The sequence below is a fragment of the Engystomops pustulosus genome, chromosome 1 (assembly GCF_040894005.1).
Source record: "Engystomops pustulosus chromosome 1, aEngPut4.maternal, whole genome shotgun sequence".
Taxonomy (NCBI): Eukaryota; Metazoa; Chordata; class Amphibia; order Anura; family Leptodactylidae; genus Engystomops; species Engystomops pustulosus.
The window spans coordinates 198,106,448-198,127,698 of record NC_092411.1 but is presented as its reverse complement, the minus strand read 5'-3'; the positions used below and the strand labels follow the sequence as shown (position 1 = coordinate 198,127,698).

The 21,251-nt window shown below is 38.3% G+C and overlaps 1 protein-coding gene across 1 annotated transcript in view; it reads right to left on the bottom strand.

The window, feature by feature from the left end:
- Positions 1–21,251, bottom strand: part of CCSER1 (coiled-coil serine rich protein 1) — a 573,345-nt gene that overhangs the window by 199,936 nt on the left and 352,158 nt on the right. Inside the window, exon 6 of the mRNA XM_072117766.1 lies at positions 12,287–12,494. Within this exon, the coding sequence (XP_071973867.1) occupies positions 12,287–12,494 (208 nt within the window). The remainder of the gene's footprint in view (positions 1–12,286; positions 12,495–21,251) is intronic.

Below are 21,251 nucleotides of genomic sequence, written 5' to 3'. Positions count from 1 at the left end.
TGCTATTTATTGATACCAGACTCTATGTGCTACTTGTACATTCACAGTGTTTCGATGTATATCTTTTGTACCATCTTATCATGTAACTGTGTATAGGAGGGATATGTACTTGTATTTGCACATGTGTGGGCTTTTTAATTTTTTTAAACAAACTTTTTTGTGTATGAAATAAAGATTATACTTTATCATCTGTCATTTGGACATCCCTCTTTCTTGTAAAGTTAATTAAGAAAGACAGGATTGTGGGCAGCAGAGAGATCATGGCAGTCTGGGTAAGAGGTAGAGCCTTGGATCGCCACCTCATGAATACTGCTTTGAGAGCGGTCCGGCGTTTACAATGTACTCCACTGCAGTGTTAGATAGCATTATCATTCTGTCATTCTAACATTGCGGCATTTGTTTTAGCACTAGGAGCTGCTTACTTTAGTAAGCGGCTCCTAGAGCCGAATTTCTTGGTGACAGGTCCTCTTTAAATCTTCAAGGGAAATCTGTTCTAGGCAAAGACAGAGTTAATAATTGGCCTTCTAATCTGTCTGAAGTGGGCAGACCTCAGAAGGCTTTCAGATAGGATGCTCTGTACACAGATAAGCTGTTTTTCTTAGCTATGTACATTGAAAGTTTACTGTTATCACCTCCCCATCTGCAATAAAATAATAAAATAGCTTCAAAGCTTGAGTAACGCTTTAAGAATGCATTTTTGCAAGACAGGAATATATATACTGTACAACTTTTTATCTAGCAGTAACAATCTTTAGATAAGCAATACAACAACATTTTTTTGAGAGATAAGAAACAGTAATCTCAAATATCTTGGCTATACTGTGACCAATGGTAAGACAAAAGCACCATTTTGTTCTGGTCGGTAAGTACCCATTAGAAAAAGATGACAGGAGTTTTCACTTAAAAATAAAATCGTATCCCATGCTTAGCACACATATACATAAAACTATACACAGTTCCCTTTGTTCTGACTTACTATTCCAGGGACTTCCAGTTTAAGCAGAAACTCCAAAAATGTGTCTAGTAGCAAAAGCTATGACAGAGGATCATGGACCTTTGTGCAGGATTTTTGGTCACCTAAATATTATATTTGACAGTTCTATAATAACACTGACTTTGGAAATGGCTGACAATCACAAAATATATCATTTTGTGTGATCTTGAAAATAGAATAAAATTCTTAAGAAGAAACTGACATTTTGTGTGTGTTCATTCTGAGCACATAGCAGCGGATTTAGTAAACACGTTAGCAACCAGAAAACTGTCAGAACTGTAATACATAAAACAAGACAGCACAAATAAAAACAACACTGTGCTTCACCTTGAATAAAAGTAAAAGCTAAAGCCTTTCCATGAGTAATAACAAGTCTAGAAGAGCAGTTTAGTAATGACTGTTTTTTCACTACCAATTTAATAAAGATTTACAAAGTGATTTAGACATACGGTCTATTTTGTTGCTTCTACTTTTTAGGAAAATAACCATTTTAACAAAATCTCAAATAAAAGACCTAATAGAATATGTTAAAAGCGTTTCTATATAATCCTTCTTGTAATCTTTTCTATAGAAGTTCTGTTACGGGGACTCTAAACTTTATTGTCGGATCTGGGGTCTGCTTTATTATTAATATTGAAAACATGGGATCTATGTTTTTATTAGATTTTCTGGGGTCTGCTTTATTACTGAGTGTATGGTCTGGGGGTCTGCATTATTATTAAATGTCTTTTCTGTGATCTGAGATATAATTAAATGTCTGGCATAGGGATTGCATTATTATTGTCTGGTCTGGGGTCTCCATTATTATTTCATGTCTAATCTGGAAGCTTTATTTATTGTTTAGTGCTGGTTACAAGTGAGACCGATTGAAGTCTAATATAATGGCATTGCAGCCTTCATTCAAAAGTTTGCATCCTAGTTGAAGCCACACAATAAAAGTTGCATATAGAATTTATACCACAGTAATGTGTGTTATTAGTTAAAAGAGAATTCAGTCACATTTACTACAGCTTTGAAGATCTGCCTTGATGCGGGGCCATACTCATGAGTATGTCGTTCTATCAATGGACTTTACTGATAAGCCAAGTCAATCTTTTGAGAACGTACATAAAGGTCCTTAACAATATGGTAAATGTATGCCATCATTTCCATAATGAGTTTGGACCATAGTCCTGAGTATGTGATGCTGCCAAGTACTAATTCTTTTAATGTTTAATTCTTTGATGTGTTTTCCACCCTATACTGACCCCAGACTGCAACCTCAAGTGCAAATTAAGCATGACTTAGTGGGAAGTCTTCATGACTCCATGTAGCTGTTCCCTGCCCCATGACTAGTTAAGGTAAATTTGCATATGATAATCTAAGAAAAGGTTCTATTTGACGTCGCCCATAATGGAGCCAGTTTAGGGTACAAAAAATCTTTAATTCCAAGACAGTAAAAGGGATCTGTGAGGAACTGAAATAAAAAGTCAGTTATATGATTACAGAACTTAACATCATACCATGATGATGCTTTATTATTTACATAAAATTGAAATTCTCTAGTAAATGAGACAATAAATCTGCTATGGAAGCCATGCCTAGTAAAGCATGGTGTTACAGATTGTGTCAGGACTAATTTATGTAACATATTTATAGTAGTTAGAGCAGGAACAATACAGGTGACAATTTTCTCTAATTGTAAATAAAACAATGAAATATGGAATGTGAAAACTTTGATACTGACCCCTGTGGCCCACACACTGGTAACTGCAACCCAATCTGAGAATGTGCCATTAATGACAACCCTCAGCTGTAAGCCAATTTCTAACCCATATATACAGATATTGAAAAAGAGACTGACTCTATAAACATGGTAAGTGCCTCGGGGGGAGGGGGGTGCAGAGCTGAGCGTCTGTGTGTGTTTGGTTAGCTTAAATAGAAGAGGCAAGTGTGTTATTAGCAATCTTATATCCATTTCATGACTCTGATCCGTCTCATCTCTCGTTTTCTATGTGTGAAATATTAGTAGAATCTATAAAAGCTAAATAAAAGTGTAGATATAAACCCTGTACCCTGATAATTGAAGCATACAGGCCCACATTTATAAGAAGAAGTGTAAACTGCACTATAGGTCACATTTACTTGGAAACAGTTGGAAACTGCACTTAAAGTGCTATATCCATGTATAATGCGTGAGACACAATTTGCAAGTTAAATATGGTGCTCGGACCGACGGCACCCCCCCCCCCATCCTTTCAATTTGTGTCACAGGGAGGCAAGCGTAGCTGCACCACAAAAAGGTTACATGTGACACAATAGCGGCGCAGACACTTCTTAAATACCTGTGCAAACCGATTTAGCCTAGAAGAATGTGCACCGCCTGGCAAAAGCGTTGTGCAAAGCCCTTAGTAAATGTGCCCCTATGTGTTGCCTGTGGAGTGTGAAATGTGGTGCACGTTCTTCATGAATCTGGTGCCCCCTGCACTGTACTGGCAGACTAACTTTTTTTGGTACAGATTTAACATAGAGCGTGCAACACAATTCTGTCATACGCACCTTCCGACTGTGAACCCGAACACCCCTTTCAGTGCAGAAATATGTGTTGTGTTGCGCATAGAGCAACGGTGGACATTTTATAAATACATGTGCAAGTAGTTAGCACATTCTTTTTAGTGTTAAGTCACAAACACTTTAATAAATGTGGGCCATTCTCTCTACAGAAGCAGCTGGAGTCAGGAATCGTTCATGCACAAGCATAGCATCAGGAAGTGTCTGCTCAGTCCCTGCCTGAGGATCAGTGATAAGAGCAAAAAAGGTGAGCAAAAGGTGAGCAAAATTGCAAAGTAAATGGTTAAACGTTATCTTTATCGTGAAAGCATCAGCAGGGGATTGGAATTGGAGGACATTTTATTTCTAGTCATCTTTATCGTGTAAACATCACTGGCAGAATAAGATTTGAGGACTTTCTATTTCTAGTTAATAATCCTAAAGTTTGTCAAGAGTTTATTGTACAAATGTTTCTATTTCTACTGCTGCTAAATTCATTTGAATACAACAGTAAATTATGTGAGAAAATATTGATACTTTTCTGTATAAAAATATTTCTTTATAATCAAATTCAGCCAATCTTAGCATTGTAAATCTTGTACAACCATTTCATACACCGCTTTTAACAGACCCATTTACACTTTTTTTTTATCAAGATCAGATCTCTGTTCTGGCAGTTTGTTGGATCATAAAACATTGTTCAGATAATTAACTGTCACACAGCATTATAAACAGAAAAGAAAAAAAATATTGTTTAGATGGGAAATAGTTTTGGCTTTTTTTTTTTTAGAATGTATTGGTTTAATGCATTAATGTTAAGTGTGTCACCTGTTGTTGGGTTATGGTCAAATTATTAAGTGTTGATGTCCCCCTCAGTCAGCCAATCATGTGCATTGAGCAGACAGGGTAGGGCAAGGAATGGAGAAGAATGCATGGAGAAGACTGAGACACAGGCACACAACTGCCATCCCGGGGCTCACTCAGGGCTGCTAGCAGAGAGCCAGGTAAATGTGAAATATCGGTTTATTAAGCTGTGACAGTATTCAGAATGCTGAAAAGGCTATTGTAACCTGTCACCAGCTAAAAAAAATATATTCCTGGTGACAGGTTTGCTTTAAAGAGTACAGATCTGATATTTGCAAATAATACTTAGTTTTGAAAAGCAAACACCACAAAGAAGGATAGTAAATGAGGTAGAAAAACTGCAAGTCAGTTTTCCTAAGATTCACCCAAGTGTTTATTACCCTCAGTATATACGTTGTAATTGTCAGAATTGCTCTGCCCCAAGCTGTCCCAGATTCGTGGTGGGCAAATAATAGATTGTACAGACTACAGGTTTTCAATTTTGCTCCTTGTACCTAGGAGCTATGCTCTGGACTTCCGTTCCACAAATGAGTGGGTCCACTGGCATATAGGAGGCAACAATCCAGATGGGTCAGCGGGTCATTATTGTTTTCCCTAGCCTGAAGCAGACATCCTAATTTCTGCATCTATTGTAAAAGTGCCCACATCATTATTTGGTGTATGCTCATTATCACCATTATTATACATATTTTATATCAAAATACAAGGATTAAAACACTCTTTTCCATTCTCTCTCTCTCTACAGAGGGATTTCTGGAGGAAGGGTTTCAGGTGAACAAATGTGAAATTTAACACTCAACTGCCCTCTAGAACCTGAGTGATTTTAAGCTGCCACCAATTGTCATATATCAGGCTGACGAGACACCTTCCATAGACCATGCCCAAATACAGTATAATACTCGCTAGCTAAATCAATCAATTCCATTAACGTCTTCTGAGTTTATAGAATCGTTAAAACACCAGATGGTTTTAGTAGGCTCTAAATTGAAGTTTTATTATTAAAAAAGGTTAAGGGAAGTTTTTTCCCCTCTTTATTAGCAAATGGCGTCGAGCACAACATGTAACATGGGGCAGAGAACGCTGGGAAGAAGAAAGGAACACCCTCAATCACATGTGCAGACATGAAAGCCAATCAGCAACCGGAAAGCATATGTGATATCACAGCCCTATAAAAACAGATGGCCCTTTCCAATCTTGTCATTTCACTGCATGTGCTGTCTCTAGCGTCTAACTGCTTGTACACATTAGTTGCTGGAGTGATTTTTGTTCCAATTCCAGGGTGTACGTTTTGGGGTATCTGTATGACCCAAATTTCAGTTCTTTTTTGTTGCTGAAGTTAATAGCAAGAAATCTGTGTAAAATCCACATCGTTGCTGGAAGAATTTTTGCTCCAATTCCAGAGTGTCCATTTTGGGGGGATCTGTATATCCCAAATTTCAGTTCTGTTTTGTTGCTGAAGTTAATAGCAATAAATCCGTATCAAATCCACATAGTTGCTGTAGTGATTTTTGCTCAAAGTCCAGGGTGTCCATTTTGGGCGATCTGTATACCACAAATTTTAATAGTTTTTGTTGCTAAAGTTGATAGCAAGAAATCCGTGTCAAATCCAGGTAGTTGTTGGAGTGATTTTTGCTCAAAATCCAGGTTGTCCGTTTTGGGGGATCTGTATACAGTAAATTTCCATAGTTTTTTGTTGCTAAAGTTGATAGCAAGAAATCCGTGTCAAATCCACATAGTTGATTAACCAATATGTCACACAGAAAGATGGCAGGTGGAGCAGGCAGAGGTTGCAGCACAGTTTGGGGACGTCGCAGCAGGGGTGACTCTGTGAGGCCAGAACTGCAGGTGTCATCTAGCGGCAGCGTGTTGATCAACAACCCAAAGGTTCTCAATTTGATTACCAGGTCATTCGCTTCCTTCCAAATGACATCTGACAACCCCAGCCTAGAGTCTGTGGGATTATCAGATACAACCTTTATTTGACATGGCCCAGGAGCAGGTCAGTGGCCCTTACCTGTCCAGCCTCTGTCCTGTTCTTTTCTCTCAGGCAGAGATCTACTAGATGGTCTGAGCTCAGCACCACTATACAGCGAGGACGAAGTCTTTGAGGACAGTCAGCAGCTGCTTGGCAGTGAAGAGGTGGAACAGACATGCGCTGCTTCGTGCAGTAGGCGGGAAAGTAGAGATGTGGAGAGTGGCACGGGAGGTTATGTTGCACTTGCATGTAGTCAGGCTGTGCATACTGAGACCGTTGAGGAGAATAGCAGTGACAGGGAAACACAAATAGATGATTATGTAGCCAATTGCACTTGGGAACCGGGTGAAGCAAGGGCTACATCATCATCGTTGGGAGAAGAGGGTGTCAGATTGCGTGTCATATTTGAAAATATGGGCAATTCTCCTGATCCTGCTTCTTGTTTTTGCAGGCCTGCAACATCCCCTGAGATAGAGTAATGAGTTCAGGGCTATAACTTTTCATGAAAGCAATGGCACAGCTTTCATGTTTATCCATCATTAGAAAAAAAGATTTGTACCTTCAGTAGTGGACACTGTGAGTGGCGATACGCGTGGGGCTCTCCCAGCCCCTTCCCCGTCTGTCAGACCCGTCTGGTTATTATAGTGACTGGCATTATTCTCTTTATATTTTTGTGTTATGATGTTGTATATCTTTTTGTCACTCCTGTATTTTTTCATACTTATGTAGCTGGACAGGCATAGAATTGGGGCTGAGTAGGGAGGTGTTGTTTTGGTGGGCCTTATCATATAACCTACCCTCCCTTGGGTTTTGTGTAGAGGATTTTATTCCTTTTTAAATGATTTTATTGGCTTTTGTTTGGTGTATATAATTGATTTTTTTTGTCTAAATTAATAAAGATTGTATACTTTGGCATAGCACATGGTTTTTCGTATCTTTGCTTTACAGTGAGAGGAAGGGGCTTTTGTTTTCCCATAGTTTTTTTTATTCCATGGAATCAACATGATTAACTGATTACATTCCAGTCTGAGCAGCTTCTTTCACCCGTCTAGTAAGGAGGGAAGCTGCCACCAGCAGCAGGACATGGAGCAGACCCTGCACCAGAAGGTGGTGGCCTACTTGGACAGCACTCTTCCACCCCAGAGGATCCCCTAGACTACTGGGCTGCCAAACTTGATGTGTGGCCGCAACTTGCGGAGTTTGCAGTAGAGAAGCTGCCCTGCCCGGCCAGTAGTGTGGCATCAGAGTGGATGTTCAGTGCGGACGGGGGCCATCGTTACCCCAAGGAGAACCCACTTGTCCACCCGTAATGTGGAGAGACTGAGCTTTGTCAAGAAGAATCAGGCGTGGATGTCAAGATTTCAACACACCAATGCCTTATGCATCAGATTAGATCAGCCATGACGCCTCCTCCAAACATTGAGAAATGAGTCTGGATTCTAACTACCTGCCTCAGCCACTATTCTGATGCTGACACCCGCCTGATGTCACACATCTGCTGCCAGTTGCTCAATATCCCTCCCACCATCTAGACCATGGACCATTGTCCCCCACCTCCACACTCTGTCATTGTGCCACTTTCTGACCTCCTGCTGCTGCTGCCACCTACACACTGTCATTCTGCCACTCTGTGGCCTACCATGTTGCTGCCAGCTCCAGAATTCGTCATTGTGTCACTCTCTGAATTCCTGCTGCTGCTGCCACCTCCAGACTGTCATTCTGCCACTCTGTGGCCTACCATGTTGCTGCCACCTACAAAATATGTCAATATGCCACTCTGAATTATGCCACATATTCCTTTGATGTGTATAGGAAGAGGGACCTCGTTAATGGATGGAGAGAGATTTTCATCCATACATCATTAATTTTATGGTAGGATCTCTGTTTTCTGGAGAGACTGCTTTTGTTAACCCAAAATCCTGACAGTCCTTATTTTGAGAAATTCTTATTTTTTCACCATAGTAGGGTATTGCACTTAGGCTAGGGAAATTAAAAATTAAATAGTATGACACTGGGTAAAACTGCACAAAAAATTTTGAGGGTATTATTTAATACCATACCTTTGTGGTACGTGGTGACAGTTTCTACCAAGGCATGTAATGTATCAGGAGAAGCATAGAAGGTCTTAACAAGGAGATTCTATCCAAATAACCCTTATGGGAAATTGCATACTACTTTGAGCTTCTCTGTCAAAAGAGGACATAGCTAAACTAGAGCAAAGACAGAGAAGAGCAACCAAGGTAATTAGGAAACACCAATTTGTTCCACATATCCTTTCCATTCATGGGAAGGGCCATGAGTTAACATTGGAATATATATACTTGTATGTTACCATCTCACAATCATTATATGAAATAGGAGCTAGAAGGTGGTGCATGTCTCAGAGGTGGAAAACATAGTTTACTGACATTAATTACATAAATTGGGGCTCATTTACTTACCCGGTGCAGTCACGATCCTGTGGCGCGTTGTCCGACGTGGATTCGGGCCTGCCGGGATTCACTAAGGTTGTGCGCCCGATATCCAGTAGGTGTCGCTGCTGCGCCAAGGTCCCCCGGAGTTCACCTTCTTCTTCCTGGTGCATGTAAGTGCATGATCTTGCGACACAAAGGTTTTTTAAATTCTGCGGTTTTTCCGAATCTGTCGGGTTGTCCAACGGCCACGCCCCCCGATTTCTGTCACGTGAAAGCCAGCGCTGATGCACCACAATCCAATCGCGTGCACCAAAATCCTGGGGCAATTCGGCGCAAATTGAAAATATTCGGGAAACCCAACGAAAGTGCGGCGTTCAGACCACTAGTAAATGAGCCCCATTAAGTTGTGAAATACAGAAATAATTGGAAATAATGGGAAAAAATCTCATCCAAAAATGTATGTCTTGCACTTTTTCACAAGCATATCTCAATAACTCACACTGTGACTGATTTACTTTGTATTTTACTGCTTTTTACCCTTATTTTATGACTATCTATAAGTTAGAATGGATTATTCTTTTGAGGCAGCAGTCTTCAGTCCTATTACAGTATTATTGACCTCTGCTATACTACGTGCTTCTCATATTACAGCATTATATTTAATAGATTCTTTTTCTAGCAAAAAAAAGTAACATTTCCTATCCACAGGTCATGGCGATCAAATATGTGCTGTTTATTAAGATTTATACGTTCACAGCTTGACAGACATGAGAATCAAATTTAACATTTGTAATCCTTAGCCGGGAGACAAACTAGTGACGGCTGTCATATAAACTGTATGCATTTATCTCTTAACATGACTGCATTTTTATTATAGCTTTGGGATTTAAATATTTATATTTTATAAATAAATAAGTATATTTGTCTGACAGGGTAAAAGAATTTCCAATTTCAATCTGTTTTGTGAATTTAACACTATTTAGCATGAAATACATACCATCTTCAGTTTTTCAAGACTTACTTTATTAAAAGTAGTGTTTCACTTTTTTGACTGTCACTGACATAAACATAATGCAGAATTGTTCTGAAAGCGAAATTATTACAGCAACCCATTCCTCCACAGTATTATGTAATATGGGCTCAAGAACTGCTTCTATACTGCAAGATCCAAAGGTGCTTGCATCAGTGGGAAATTCTGGTATATAGAAAGTTGGAATTTATGATGGTTATTTTTTTTTAAAGGCCATCTACCACCAGGATGAAGGATTGTAAACCAAACACACTGACATACTGGTGTGTGCCCCTCTGTGCCTCCACTGTTCTGTGAGTTCCCTATTCCCTCCCTAGGTCCCACTAACACCTATAAAGCTTGGAGCCCCTCAGGCTCATTTGCATAGTTTTAAAAGCCATTTTTTTTGTAAAAACCAGGGAATAAGATGCTAAAAGAAAAGCAAATCCTGCCAGAGGGATAATACATCAGTAAGTTAGTGTGCTTGGTTTACAAACCTTAATTCTGGCGTTCTTTTGATATATCTTTTTAAGGTAAAATATTTTTTAACCAAATTGTCCTATGTAATCTCCTCTAGAAAAAACAAAACAAAACACAGAACAATACCCATATTGTGTTGCTTACCATTTTCTTTCCAGAGTAATAGCATTTTTCATTTTCTGAAACTACTTGTGAAGTAGTAGTGAAGTGGGCAAAGACTAACCTTTTCCTGTCCTTACCTTAATCCTGAATCAGTTATAAGCTGCCCACACATCGCATGAAGTAAAAAAGCAGCAAATTCAGTGAAATTCCTACAAGCATGCCTACTGTGTTTTTCATACTGTGTACATGCAGAACTATATAGGGACCAGCGTGGCAGCTTTCAACACAAGGAAGAGCATGGTGCATTTAGTAAGTAGTAGAAACCAGCAGTGAAAAAGTAAAATAAAGTATATAGGCTGTGCTGTGATATAAACACTAAGGGTTAACAGCTTACATGCCGAAATGTGAAAATAGTATTTGGGAGCAGAGGCTGGAGGGAGGTGAGTCTAAGATAAAGCTTGTGGTGCAGAGAGAGACATAAAAAGTTCTGCAGAATCACACATGAAATGATGAGACTAATATGCAGGAGACTGCATGTAGCTAGCAGGAAATACTTTTATCTGCAGCTACGAGGATGCAGAGATGATCACATGACCAACTCCTACATCCAGAGTGAGCAGGGAGCAGCAGACCATCCCCTTTAGCAGTTAGGATCTATTTGTTTCTTATGCAAACAAGATATACTCTCTGAGAAAAAGCAGCGCAATCAGGGGATACAGTTACTGCAGGGACAGGCTAAACTAAGGAGGATATTAAAAAAAAGTGCTGGACATTATTGAGACCGCTAGATGAAATGGTTTTACCATCATAACAACATCTAACTGAACAATTCTATTTGTGGATAGATGGGAACCTGACACTCTAAATGAAGCTAATCTGTAACTCCTGGAACCATTCGCTACACAGAGCTGTACTTTGGCATATGTTTTCTATGTGCCCTCATCTGCTGATATGCACTGATAGGTTAAGTAAAACAAAAATATCAGTGAGCTGAACATAAGTTGTCATATATGATTGAACACCTCTGTTTAATTGTTACAAGCTATTGTGCTTGCAATGTATTACAGACAACGCTTACAGTAGTTTTGAGGTACATATGCAGGGAAGAAAGTTGTGCTACTCCAACCGGGAAATTCATATTAATAAACACGCTAGTAATAATGTGAGTGATGGACTGCAATAGTAAGCAAAGATAATGTATAGAGAGAAGTCTTCAGCTATAATTACATTACCTGATGTATCACATTACACCTTTCAAAAAGTGACATCTAAAATCCAAATTGCTTCCCATGTGTTGCCCACATTAATCAGCAGTGTCATCAGCGTCACCAAACAAAAATTATTTATACAAATTAAATTCGACTTTGTTACTGTTTACAAACTTAACACGTCCTCCATCCTACAGCACAGCATAAATGGCAATGAATGGAGCTAAAAAAAACATTCTGGTTTAGAGTTATATGTTATATGTGAACCAAGTCATTTTATAGTCTCATTTCCTCTTTATAAGTTTTATCTTTGTACAGTCCCCTATTAGTTCTTTACAAAGAATATTGTTGTGAAGTTTCCTCTAATTTCTCTGGAAAACCTATGAATTAGTAATGCACATTGGAGGGAGTCATACTCTTAGAACATATGCGTTTAAGTAATGCTTACAGAATATTTATTTAACATCCATCTGAAAGTTTTTCTTCCTATTAGAAAGTTTGGATAAGTCTTACTCATATGATCCTGGACAGCCTGCCTGTGCCTTAGCAATACGCCGTGTTTATTCTCACCAGTTATATTAAATTCCCAACATCACAGACAGGATATTAAATTCTCTTCCTTCTCACCACTTTCCCATTTTTTTCTATAATTCCATAAGCCAACCCACTGACACTGAGAGTTATGAATCTCATAGATAATGAAGTCATTACCTCTTGCAGGATCCTCTTCATTTTGAGCAGTAATGCCTTTACAGATGTACAGTCTTGCATCATCAATCTAAAAGGCAATGATTCTAAGCCAGTACAATCTTCCTGTGCAAAGGGCCATTCTACAGATGGGCTGCTGGGCACTTGGCAGACACGAGGGCACTTAGTATCGTCTGGATCGCTGTCTTTTGGCAAATGTAGAAAGAGGTTTCTGAAAATAAATGGAGAAATTATTACAAAAACCATCCAAACTTTAATATTTGGCAATAAGAAATATCAGCCTATACAAACTAGATGAGATTTTTCAGTAGTGCCATAAAGTACATTCATTCTACACCTGGTAAAAATGGCATTCATTACTCATGAGAGACTATATATTTAGTGTAGCTAACACTGTGAAGGAGGAGGGGGGTTTATTGTGCCTGTTCTTGGCGACAGGTTCCCTTTTATTACAAACCTAAAGGACCTATCTAGAACATAACCTGGGGCTGCTAAAATTAATAAATTATGGAATATATCAAGTATTTCATATTGGTTTAAAAAAAAACATACAAATAATGCAGTTTATAAAAAGTGCTAATTTATTTTTAAAGATTATTTTTTAGCTGCTGCAGATTAATGGTCCCCAAACTGGTTTTATAGTGCTGTTAAGCCCATATACCAATGACAATTATTGATAGGCAGTGTTAATCTTAAAACCATTCATTTAGAATCTGCAATATTATTTGTCTTTTAAAATGAAAACATCTTTATTTGCTAATGCCCAATAAAAGTCTTTTTTCCTTGCAATTCACACTATACTCTCCCCCGAAGGTGATTTACATAATTGCTACTATGGTGAGACAGATTGTCTTCTCAACGGCTGAGTTGGATGGATACTATTTCACAATATAAAAAGCCAATAGAAGATGTGGGATCGGGACATAAATGGAACACAAGAGGGTTTAAGTGGGACCATGAAGAATCCATATTAGGCAGCAATCCAATATGAAAAGCAGCTAATGCATATGGAAAAGAGAACATTTGCTTATACCACAAAGGACCCAAAGATGAAGACAATGAGCTGCCTGCTGTTCCTGAAGTACATATTTGCAAGGCACTGGTTTTATTTAACAAAAGCCCCAACATAACTGTGATTAAAGAGGACAAGGCAATGACTGACAATGAACAACAGATGCGTCCTTTGTTGTCATATTGTTTTATTTCTACTGATTATGACAATATTCACATCTATAAACCAATCCACAATGCTGGAAATAGTAAAAGCTACAAAGTTTAGGCGTATGATATGCTAAATACATTCATGGCAAAATCACAGCTTGATTACTTCATTATATAAAATGATATGCCACTCAGATCACTTTAGATGACAATGTATTCATCCTTACAAATCATATTTTATCTAAAATTGCTTTAATGAGTATGAACCTTATTATCTATGTAGTTTATACTTTAAACCTAGGATCATTTGCTTATAAAATTAAGAACCGCTAATAGCGTATACACACACAGCAATGTGCCAAAGATTTGCGTAGAGGTGAAAAAACAAATGATTTCAAGAGTTAATAGTTTATTTTTATCAGTAAACAAAATGTAAAGTAATGAACAAAGAATCTGGATCATCCCAATACCTTGAGATCCCACCCTCTGCATTAAAAACATCATTAATGCGGCTAGGTAGACGTGCACACAGTTTCTGAAGGAACTCAGCAGCGAGGTTGTTCCATATTGTATATCTTATATTACTAACCATTACTTACTACATCTAGCATATAAAGCTGAGTGTATCTGTGTGTATGTATGTTTGTCCGCTAAAGGAATCTTATCCGTGGCATTTACAATCCCCAAATTTTGCACAGCCGCGCTCTTAGAATGTTTTAGACTCAGTTTGGGCCTGACATTTCCAGACCCCACTTTCCAAAATCCACTAATTAACCACCACATACAGGAGCCATTGCCTGCCGCTGTTGTGGCAGCTGGAAGCTGAGTTGTGATTGGTTGCTGTTCTGACATAGGTCATCAATATGAGCTCTGAGTTTTGATTGGTTACTATAGGCATTGATTATAAGACACTTATGTGTGAGGTAAGATGGATAGGGATACAGAGATAGGGGGAGATTTATCAGCAAGGTCTGGGGTAAAACTAGTCCAGTTGCCCATGGAAATCAATCAGAGATCAGCCGTAATTTTATAAATAGCTGTGCAAAAATTAGTTCAGTTCTTCTCTTAGACGCTTCTGATAATTCTCCCCAGACAAAGTGACAGTCACAGACAGACAGTCACTGAAAGAGACGATCAAAGACAGTCACTGTATCTGCAATATCATCTCTGTACAAAAGATGAACTGCATAATTATTGAAGGAACATCATTATGGTTATATCTTTATATTTAGCCTTCCAGCCCAATAAATCGTATTCTAAACATAATGGGACACATTTACTAAGGGCTGTGTGCCAATTTTCTGTCAGACTCTGCACGTTCTTTTTAGTGAAAACTGCTTGCACAAGTATTTAAGAATGGTGTCATGACCCTTTTGTGGCACAACTGCACTAGGCATCTTGCAACACAAATTAGGGGGTGTTCCGGTGCTCAGCCAGACCGTGCACCAGATTAAACATGCAAAGTCAGAAAGAATTGTGTTGTACGCTCATGTTACAGATGCACCAAAAAAAGTGGTGCACTCTGTCAGAGCTGTGCAGGGGGCTCCAGATTCATTAAGAATGTGTGCCACAAATCCTGAATATGGCACCTTCTGAACACTACACAAGCAAACTGCATTTACCACAGCTTGCATTGTTGTTAGTAAATGTACCCCAATGGCCGACATTTATTAAAGTTTTTGCACCAGTTTTATGACTTTTCTGCACTGAAAAGAATGAGCAAATGCTTGCAAAGATATTAGTAAAATGTCAGCGCTGTTTTTGTGTTGCAGCTTCACTGTGTCCGACTAGAAAGAATGTACCCCTAAAGGAGTGTGATAGTGCTTAGTTGGAGTTTGCAACATATCATCTGACAACATTTAAAACGTTAGGACCTGCTATCAGACCACTAGTACAGAAAATGGAGATGGTGGGTTTACTTTAATTTCTTAAAGGAAATATACCATCAAAATCAGGGACTGTGCCTGTGGTAATCTCCTTATATATGTTATTCATAGCCTTCTTCCTTCTAAAATGAAATTAAAATGCAAACTTATGATGTCAATGAGTCTGAGAGGTTTCCCTAGCCCCTCTGTGATCTGGCTTCACAGACTGTTACTCTCTCTTCCCCTCCCCCCTGCCTCTCAGCACTGAATGGGAAATGTGCACTGTACAAGTGTTGAGAGAGCAGGGGAGAGCATGAGACAGAGTGGAACAGACTGTAAAGCTGGATCACAGAGGGCCTAGGGTAGTCCACGGGCTCAGCATAATTTCAATGTTTTGATTTTAGAAGGAAGGAGGATATGGATAACACAATATGGATAACATGCCTGGATCCATGATCTGGTTTATCATGTTTGATTTTGAGGTTTTCTTTAACACAAAGCTACATCAATACATACGTTAAACTTAACAATGAATTAATGCAAACTAATTTTTATGTTTCCTTTAAGATCAGTTATTTTCTTTCTCCTTCTCACAATCCTGTGTCTGGTTGCGTGGAGCAGATCACTTATCATATAGCTCTGTATGCAATAAGAGACAAAAATTTTATAATTTTATTAACTCTTAGTGCTGTTTTCTAGATCTTGTCTTCCATGAACCGTTAGATTCCATTTTTAATGATAAATCCAGAACAGGTCACCATTCCATATATAAATGTTATAAAAATCACAGATCTCCTCTGGGAATATGGTTGTCATTGGAGTACACTGTAACAACTCTCCGAGTATGAATTCTACTTTGGAAAATGTTAATTACAGATGAATAAGGAAGTGGTGAATACTAATCAGCTAATTTACATACTTTAACACAACCTCAGTAAGAAAGATAACTCCTAATGTTTAGAACCAGTGACTTCTCTAGTAACAATATTAAACTTTTTCATTCTGGTCCAAATCAATAACAGGGTAAATTACAGTCAGGTCAAGGTAAATACAAGGGTAGGATTGCAGTAAAAAACACCCAACAAGTTATACATGTCTTATTATTTTTACTGACTGTGTGAATCTGTAACTTTGCATAATATAAACTCCATGAATTTTACAATTTAAAAATGTATTTTGCAAATAAGAGTTCAGTAGAGGATTTGCAGCAGCATTACATCAATTATTATGGTGATATAAGGAAACCAGTTTAACCTTTACTTACAGGCAAATCTGAATTTGCCAATTAACGTTTAGCTCTGCCCAAGCAAGCCATCCATACCTTTTTTTATTTCAAGCTTCTTCATGTTTAAAGTAAACTTTAGAAATATGCAAATAAGTCTGGATTGCTGTCGGGGTGGGGCGGGGGTGGGGTGGGAGCCTTAGCAGAGGACTTTAGGGCTCTGGCTCCACTGCAATAATGTCTCCTACTCTGCTTTAGAACCAAGTTCAATAGGTATGCACCACAACAAAACTTTGAACATACATACAGCACCAGCACAGTATTCTGTACAAAAACAAAGCACCAGAACACAGCTCAATACCTAAATACAGCTCCAATAACCACACTTCATGCATTCCCTATATTAATAAACCACCAGAACAATGCTCAGTAAATAAATACAATGGTAAGATTGGCCAAGGTAGGTAAGGAGGCAACTGTCTAATGAATGAAACTTTCAACTGTTTATATACTGCAGATACTACATTACATGTGTGTCTTATAAACTATTGACGGACAAATGGTGCATGTTCTGATTTTGCCAAAGGGCCATCCTTGACTGAGACTGATGGGAAGATCCTAACATTGACATATGTAACTTGAAAAACCCTTTGCAAAGTTCAGGTTCAGAGTGTTCGGAGACACTTAGCTATTCTGTTCCTACTGTGCAACTCAAGAAATTAGCTGTTGGCTAATCTGTTGAATGTATGCTCTGAGTGCACATACAATAAAGGAACACTTGAGGCTACCCTAAAGCACTTTGCTACACACTAGATAGTGATACTTGATGTAAGGACACTAAAGAATTTATGTGTTATTAGCCTCACCATCAAGTCACGTACTGGATATAAGGCATTGTTTTACCTCAAGTGTTTAAGATTATTATTCATTTTTTTTCTTGACTGCCACTGTTAGATTAAATACTTTCATTCCACATTGTTAGAGGAGTTATGAAAGCAAAGGAGGTCAACTAGGTTGGGTTCATTCACATGTCAATTATTTCATCATTTTTTTCATCAGTTATTTTTAGGAAAAAACAGATCAGAAAAAATTAGATGTGAATTGGACCTAAAAATGCCTTTATTGAGAAGCTTAACTTGTGAGCAAGTTTTTATGGAATAAAAGACACTTTTCCTAGAGTACTGATTTATTGTTCCACGTTAATTAAAGCCCCTGCACCCGTTTTTGTCTGACTTTGCATGTTCTTTGCATGCTTACACATATATTTATAAAGTATACTATACCTGGCGCAACACAAAAATCTGCACTGAAAGGGGGGTTCCACTGCACAGTTGGTCTCTGCGTCACATTTATCATGCAGAGTCTGAAAGAATTGTGTTGCGTGCTCTATGTTAAAGGTGCATCAAAGAAAAGTTGGTGTACTCTGTTGGGGCAGTGCAGGGGTTGCCAGATTCATGAAGAAAGTGTGCCACAATTCATAAATCTGGCACACCCTACACAGTTCACAGGTAGACCGCACATAGTGCAGTTTTCAGTAGTTTTGATAAATGTGACCCATTGTATTTTCCTCTACAGTAGATATTGATTTTGCTTGGTCAGGCTGCTCCATACCATTTACTGTTTTACCTAAACCCTCAGATTTATCCCTAGTAGCTATGGACTGTTTTCCCTATCAGGCCAGTCAGTTTAATGTTCTATGGCCTCACAACATGAACTGAGAACAGAACTAAAAGAAATTGTCCTCCTCCTGTAATTGTCATTGTTAATAACACAACATAAGAGAATTCACATTAATGTTATACCTTATTATTCTGTATTCATACTTACTTTTACACATTACATGATCTATTTGCATCACTTACCAAACACATTAAACACAGAGTTTAACTTTTTAAAGTGCTGCTTGTGGTTGTTTTCAATCATTTTTAGTATTTTTTTAGCTGTCATTTTCAATATGACAAGTCTGGAGACTAATCTTATTATGACAGAGGTAGATCTAGTGTTTGTACGTGTTCACATGATTACAATGTATAAGCATATAAATGACAGGTTAGGATAGACAAGCAATGATTTTACTGCATCAAGTGTTCGCACACAAGGAAATAACAGATGCCAACAATAATAACCCGGTATTTGGAAGACATCAGCCATTACATTCATGCATAGCTTTTGAAGATATTGAGCTCTACAAGGAAACTAGATATTGTGAAAAGTCTAAAAATACTATTTCATGTTACATTGAATAAATGAATGGCGCTACTAGATACCACAATATTGGAGGGGCACTCCTGATTTTTTCTCTCAATTAAAAGAGCACCACCAGGATAAAATACTATATGCAAATGAGACTGCGGTGCTCCAGGCTCCATTAACACCTATGGATTTACATATAGTCCATCATCCTGGTGGTAGATGTCCTTTAAATTATTCTCTAATAAAAAATAAAACCTGGCATGTTGCCCCTTTATCTTGATGGAATCCCACCCTTTTTGAAAGCCAACACATCAAAAAGCACACCTTTTCTCTTGGTAGCAGAAAAGCAACCTGGGACCACATAAATATTAATAATTGGAACAGATATTACTCCTTTATTTCCTACTTGTCTAATTTCTGACCACTCCACAAAGTCACTAGAAAAAGATCCAATAAATGTTCAGGAACAACGCTATAAGTCTTAAATGTAACACCTGCTTTTCAGGTGGAAAGATTAATTGAAACCAAATTTAGGTCTACTGGCCTTCAATATGCACCGAGATTAAGTGCTACAACAGGAACATCTGTCAGAGGCTATAGTTAATGGCTGGTACGGGGCATGACCCCCTCCATGGTCCTCTGCACCCACCTGGAATGTAAGTAGCATTGGGGGGGGGTCGACTCTTTCATAGTTCATATGAGAACTAAAAGCCATGATAAATGCCCCCCCCCTCCATTGTGTTGCACTATTTGGCACTATTTCATGTGCTCTATGTAACCCCCAACTGTGTACTGTTAAATGCCCCCTGTAAGTAATGGTTAGAACAAATCACATTTATGAACACATTTACTTCTGGAACCTCAATTCAAGGCGGATAAGACAGAAAAAGACACAACTTGGGTATAAAAATCTTTTCTAACATCTTATTCTCCAGTCTGATCTGAAATCTACTTTAGTATTGTACGGGATTGTTAACACTTCTCAAGCTAAATTGTGTTTGACTGTTAGTTTGCCATTTCATCCACTTCATTCCCTCTTAGCAATAATGCCCACTGTTTAAACTACATTTGTCTTAAGGTCAAGGACAAGAAATCTCGAATAGGTTCTGAGAAAAGTAAATAAAGCAGGATCTGCTTGTTTTTAGAAGCTTGTCCTATTACTAATTCACCAGCAATATATCACTGTGATTTTCTAGGAAAGCTTTAGCTTACACATCTAAATAGCTGCTGGCAATACAGGACAGGCAGAAAAAAAGATGCAGCATTACTTTTTTTTTTTAAGGAAGGTCTATACTGTATACAATTACTATTCTATGATGAAATCAGTTATTTTATACCTCCAGTTCTCACCCCTACGGCATAGAAACAAAGTGTGAGAAACACATGTAGCAACTTACAGTATATATCAAAATATCCCTACTTAAATGGGAAGTAGCCTACTAAGAAGCAAACCTACTAAGCTTTTGAACTGGAAGTGGCATTCTGGTGCACGGCCGGATTGTGTAACTCGTTCATCATGCAATATCAGATAAAATTATGTTGCATGCCCTAGGTTAAAGGTGCACCAAAAAAACCCTGTGCACTCTGTCAAAGCAGTGCAAGGAGCACCAGATTCATGAAGAACGTGCGCCACAATTCATGAATCTGGCACACACTCCACAGGAAAACTGAACATAATGCAGTCTGCACTGTTTTTAATAAATGTGGCCCAATGTGTACTGGGATAATAGGAAAAAGAAACTTTGTATCCTTGAGAAAAAAAGGCTGAAAATGTACTAGGCCAAGGTGAGTATTTATTTACAGCTCAGAAAATCCTTTTAAATTTTTCTTAGATTTTTCAATAGTTATTCACTTACTCAATCTGTCTGGTACAAAAGTGATCCTTCCTACATGTCTAATTAGTGGTATGGTAGTATTCATGAGTATTTGTGTTCCGTTTGTATCTCTTCATTTGGCTTCTGATTGTTAAGATGCTTCATCTTGTAGAGAAAACTTACATTTTACCATTTTACTGCATTATTCAGGTACAGCCAAGGTAAGGGGAGCAAATAGCTGAATATGTTTTGTACCTTATACAGTATGTATTTTGTAATTGCTACGGTTTTCATTCGCTATGCTGCATCCTCCCGTTATGAGGACTGTTGTTGTAAACCACTTCCCAAGGATCTTGCCTACCTAAAATAAACTAGGCTACACTTTAGACAAAATTCTTATGTAGATGAACTTATATGAAGCATCTGAGAATCCATTTCAGTCGAATCCCAGCAGAAGATTTCCCAAATAGGATACAGTACAGAGATTGAGAAATTTTGGTTTTCCCTAGTGCCACCTAATTCCTTCATGTGGACCACCTCTCCACCTTTGCTTCACTTCCCTATTTTAGGTCCCAATGCAGTTCTCTAAGGATATTTGTCAACATTGTCGCAGGTGTTTTTTCTTGGTGTTGCAAAGGGCACCAGCTGCCTCTTTCCATTTCTCCCAACACATTTTTGCTTATTACTGAAAACTTTAATAAATATAAAGTAAT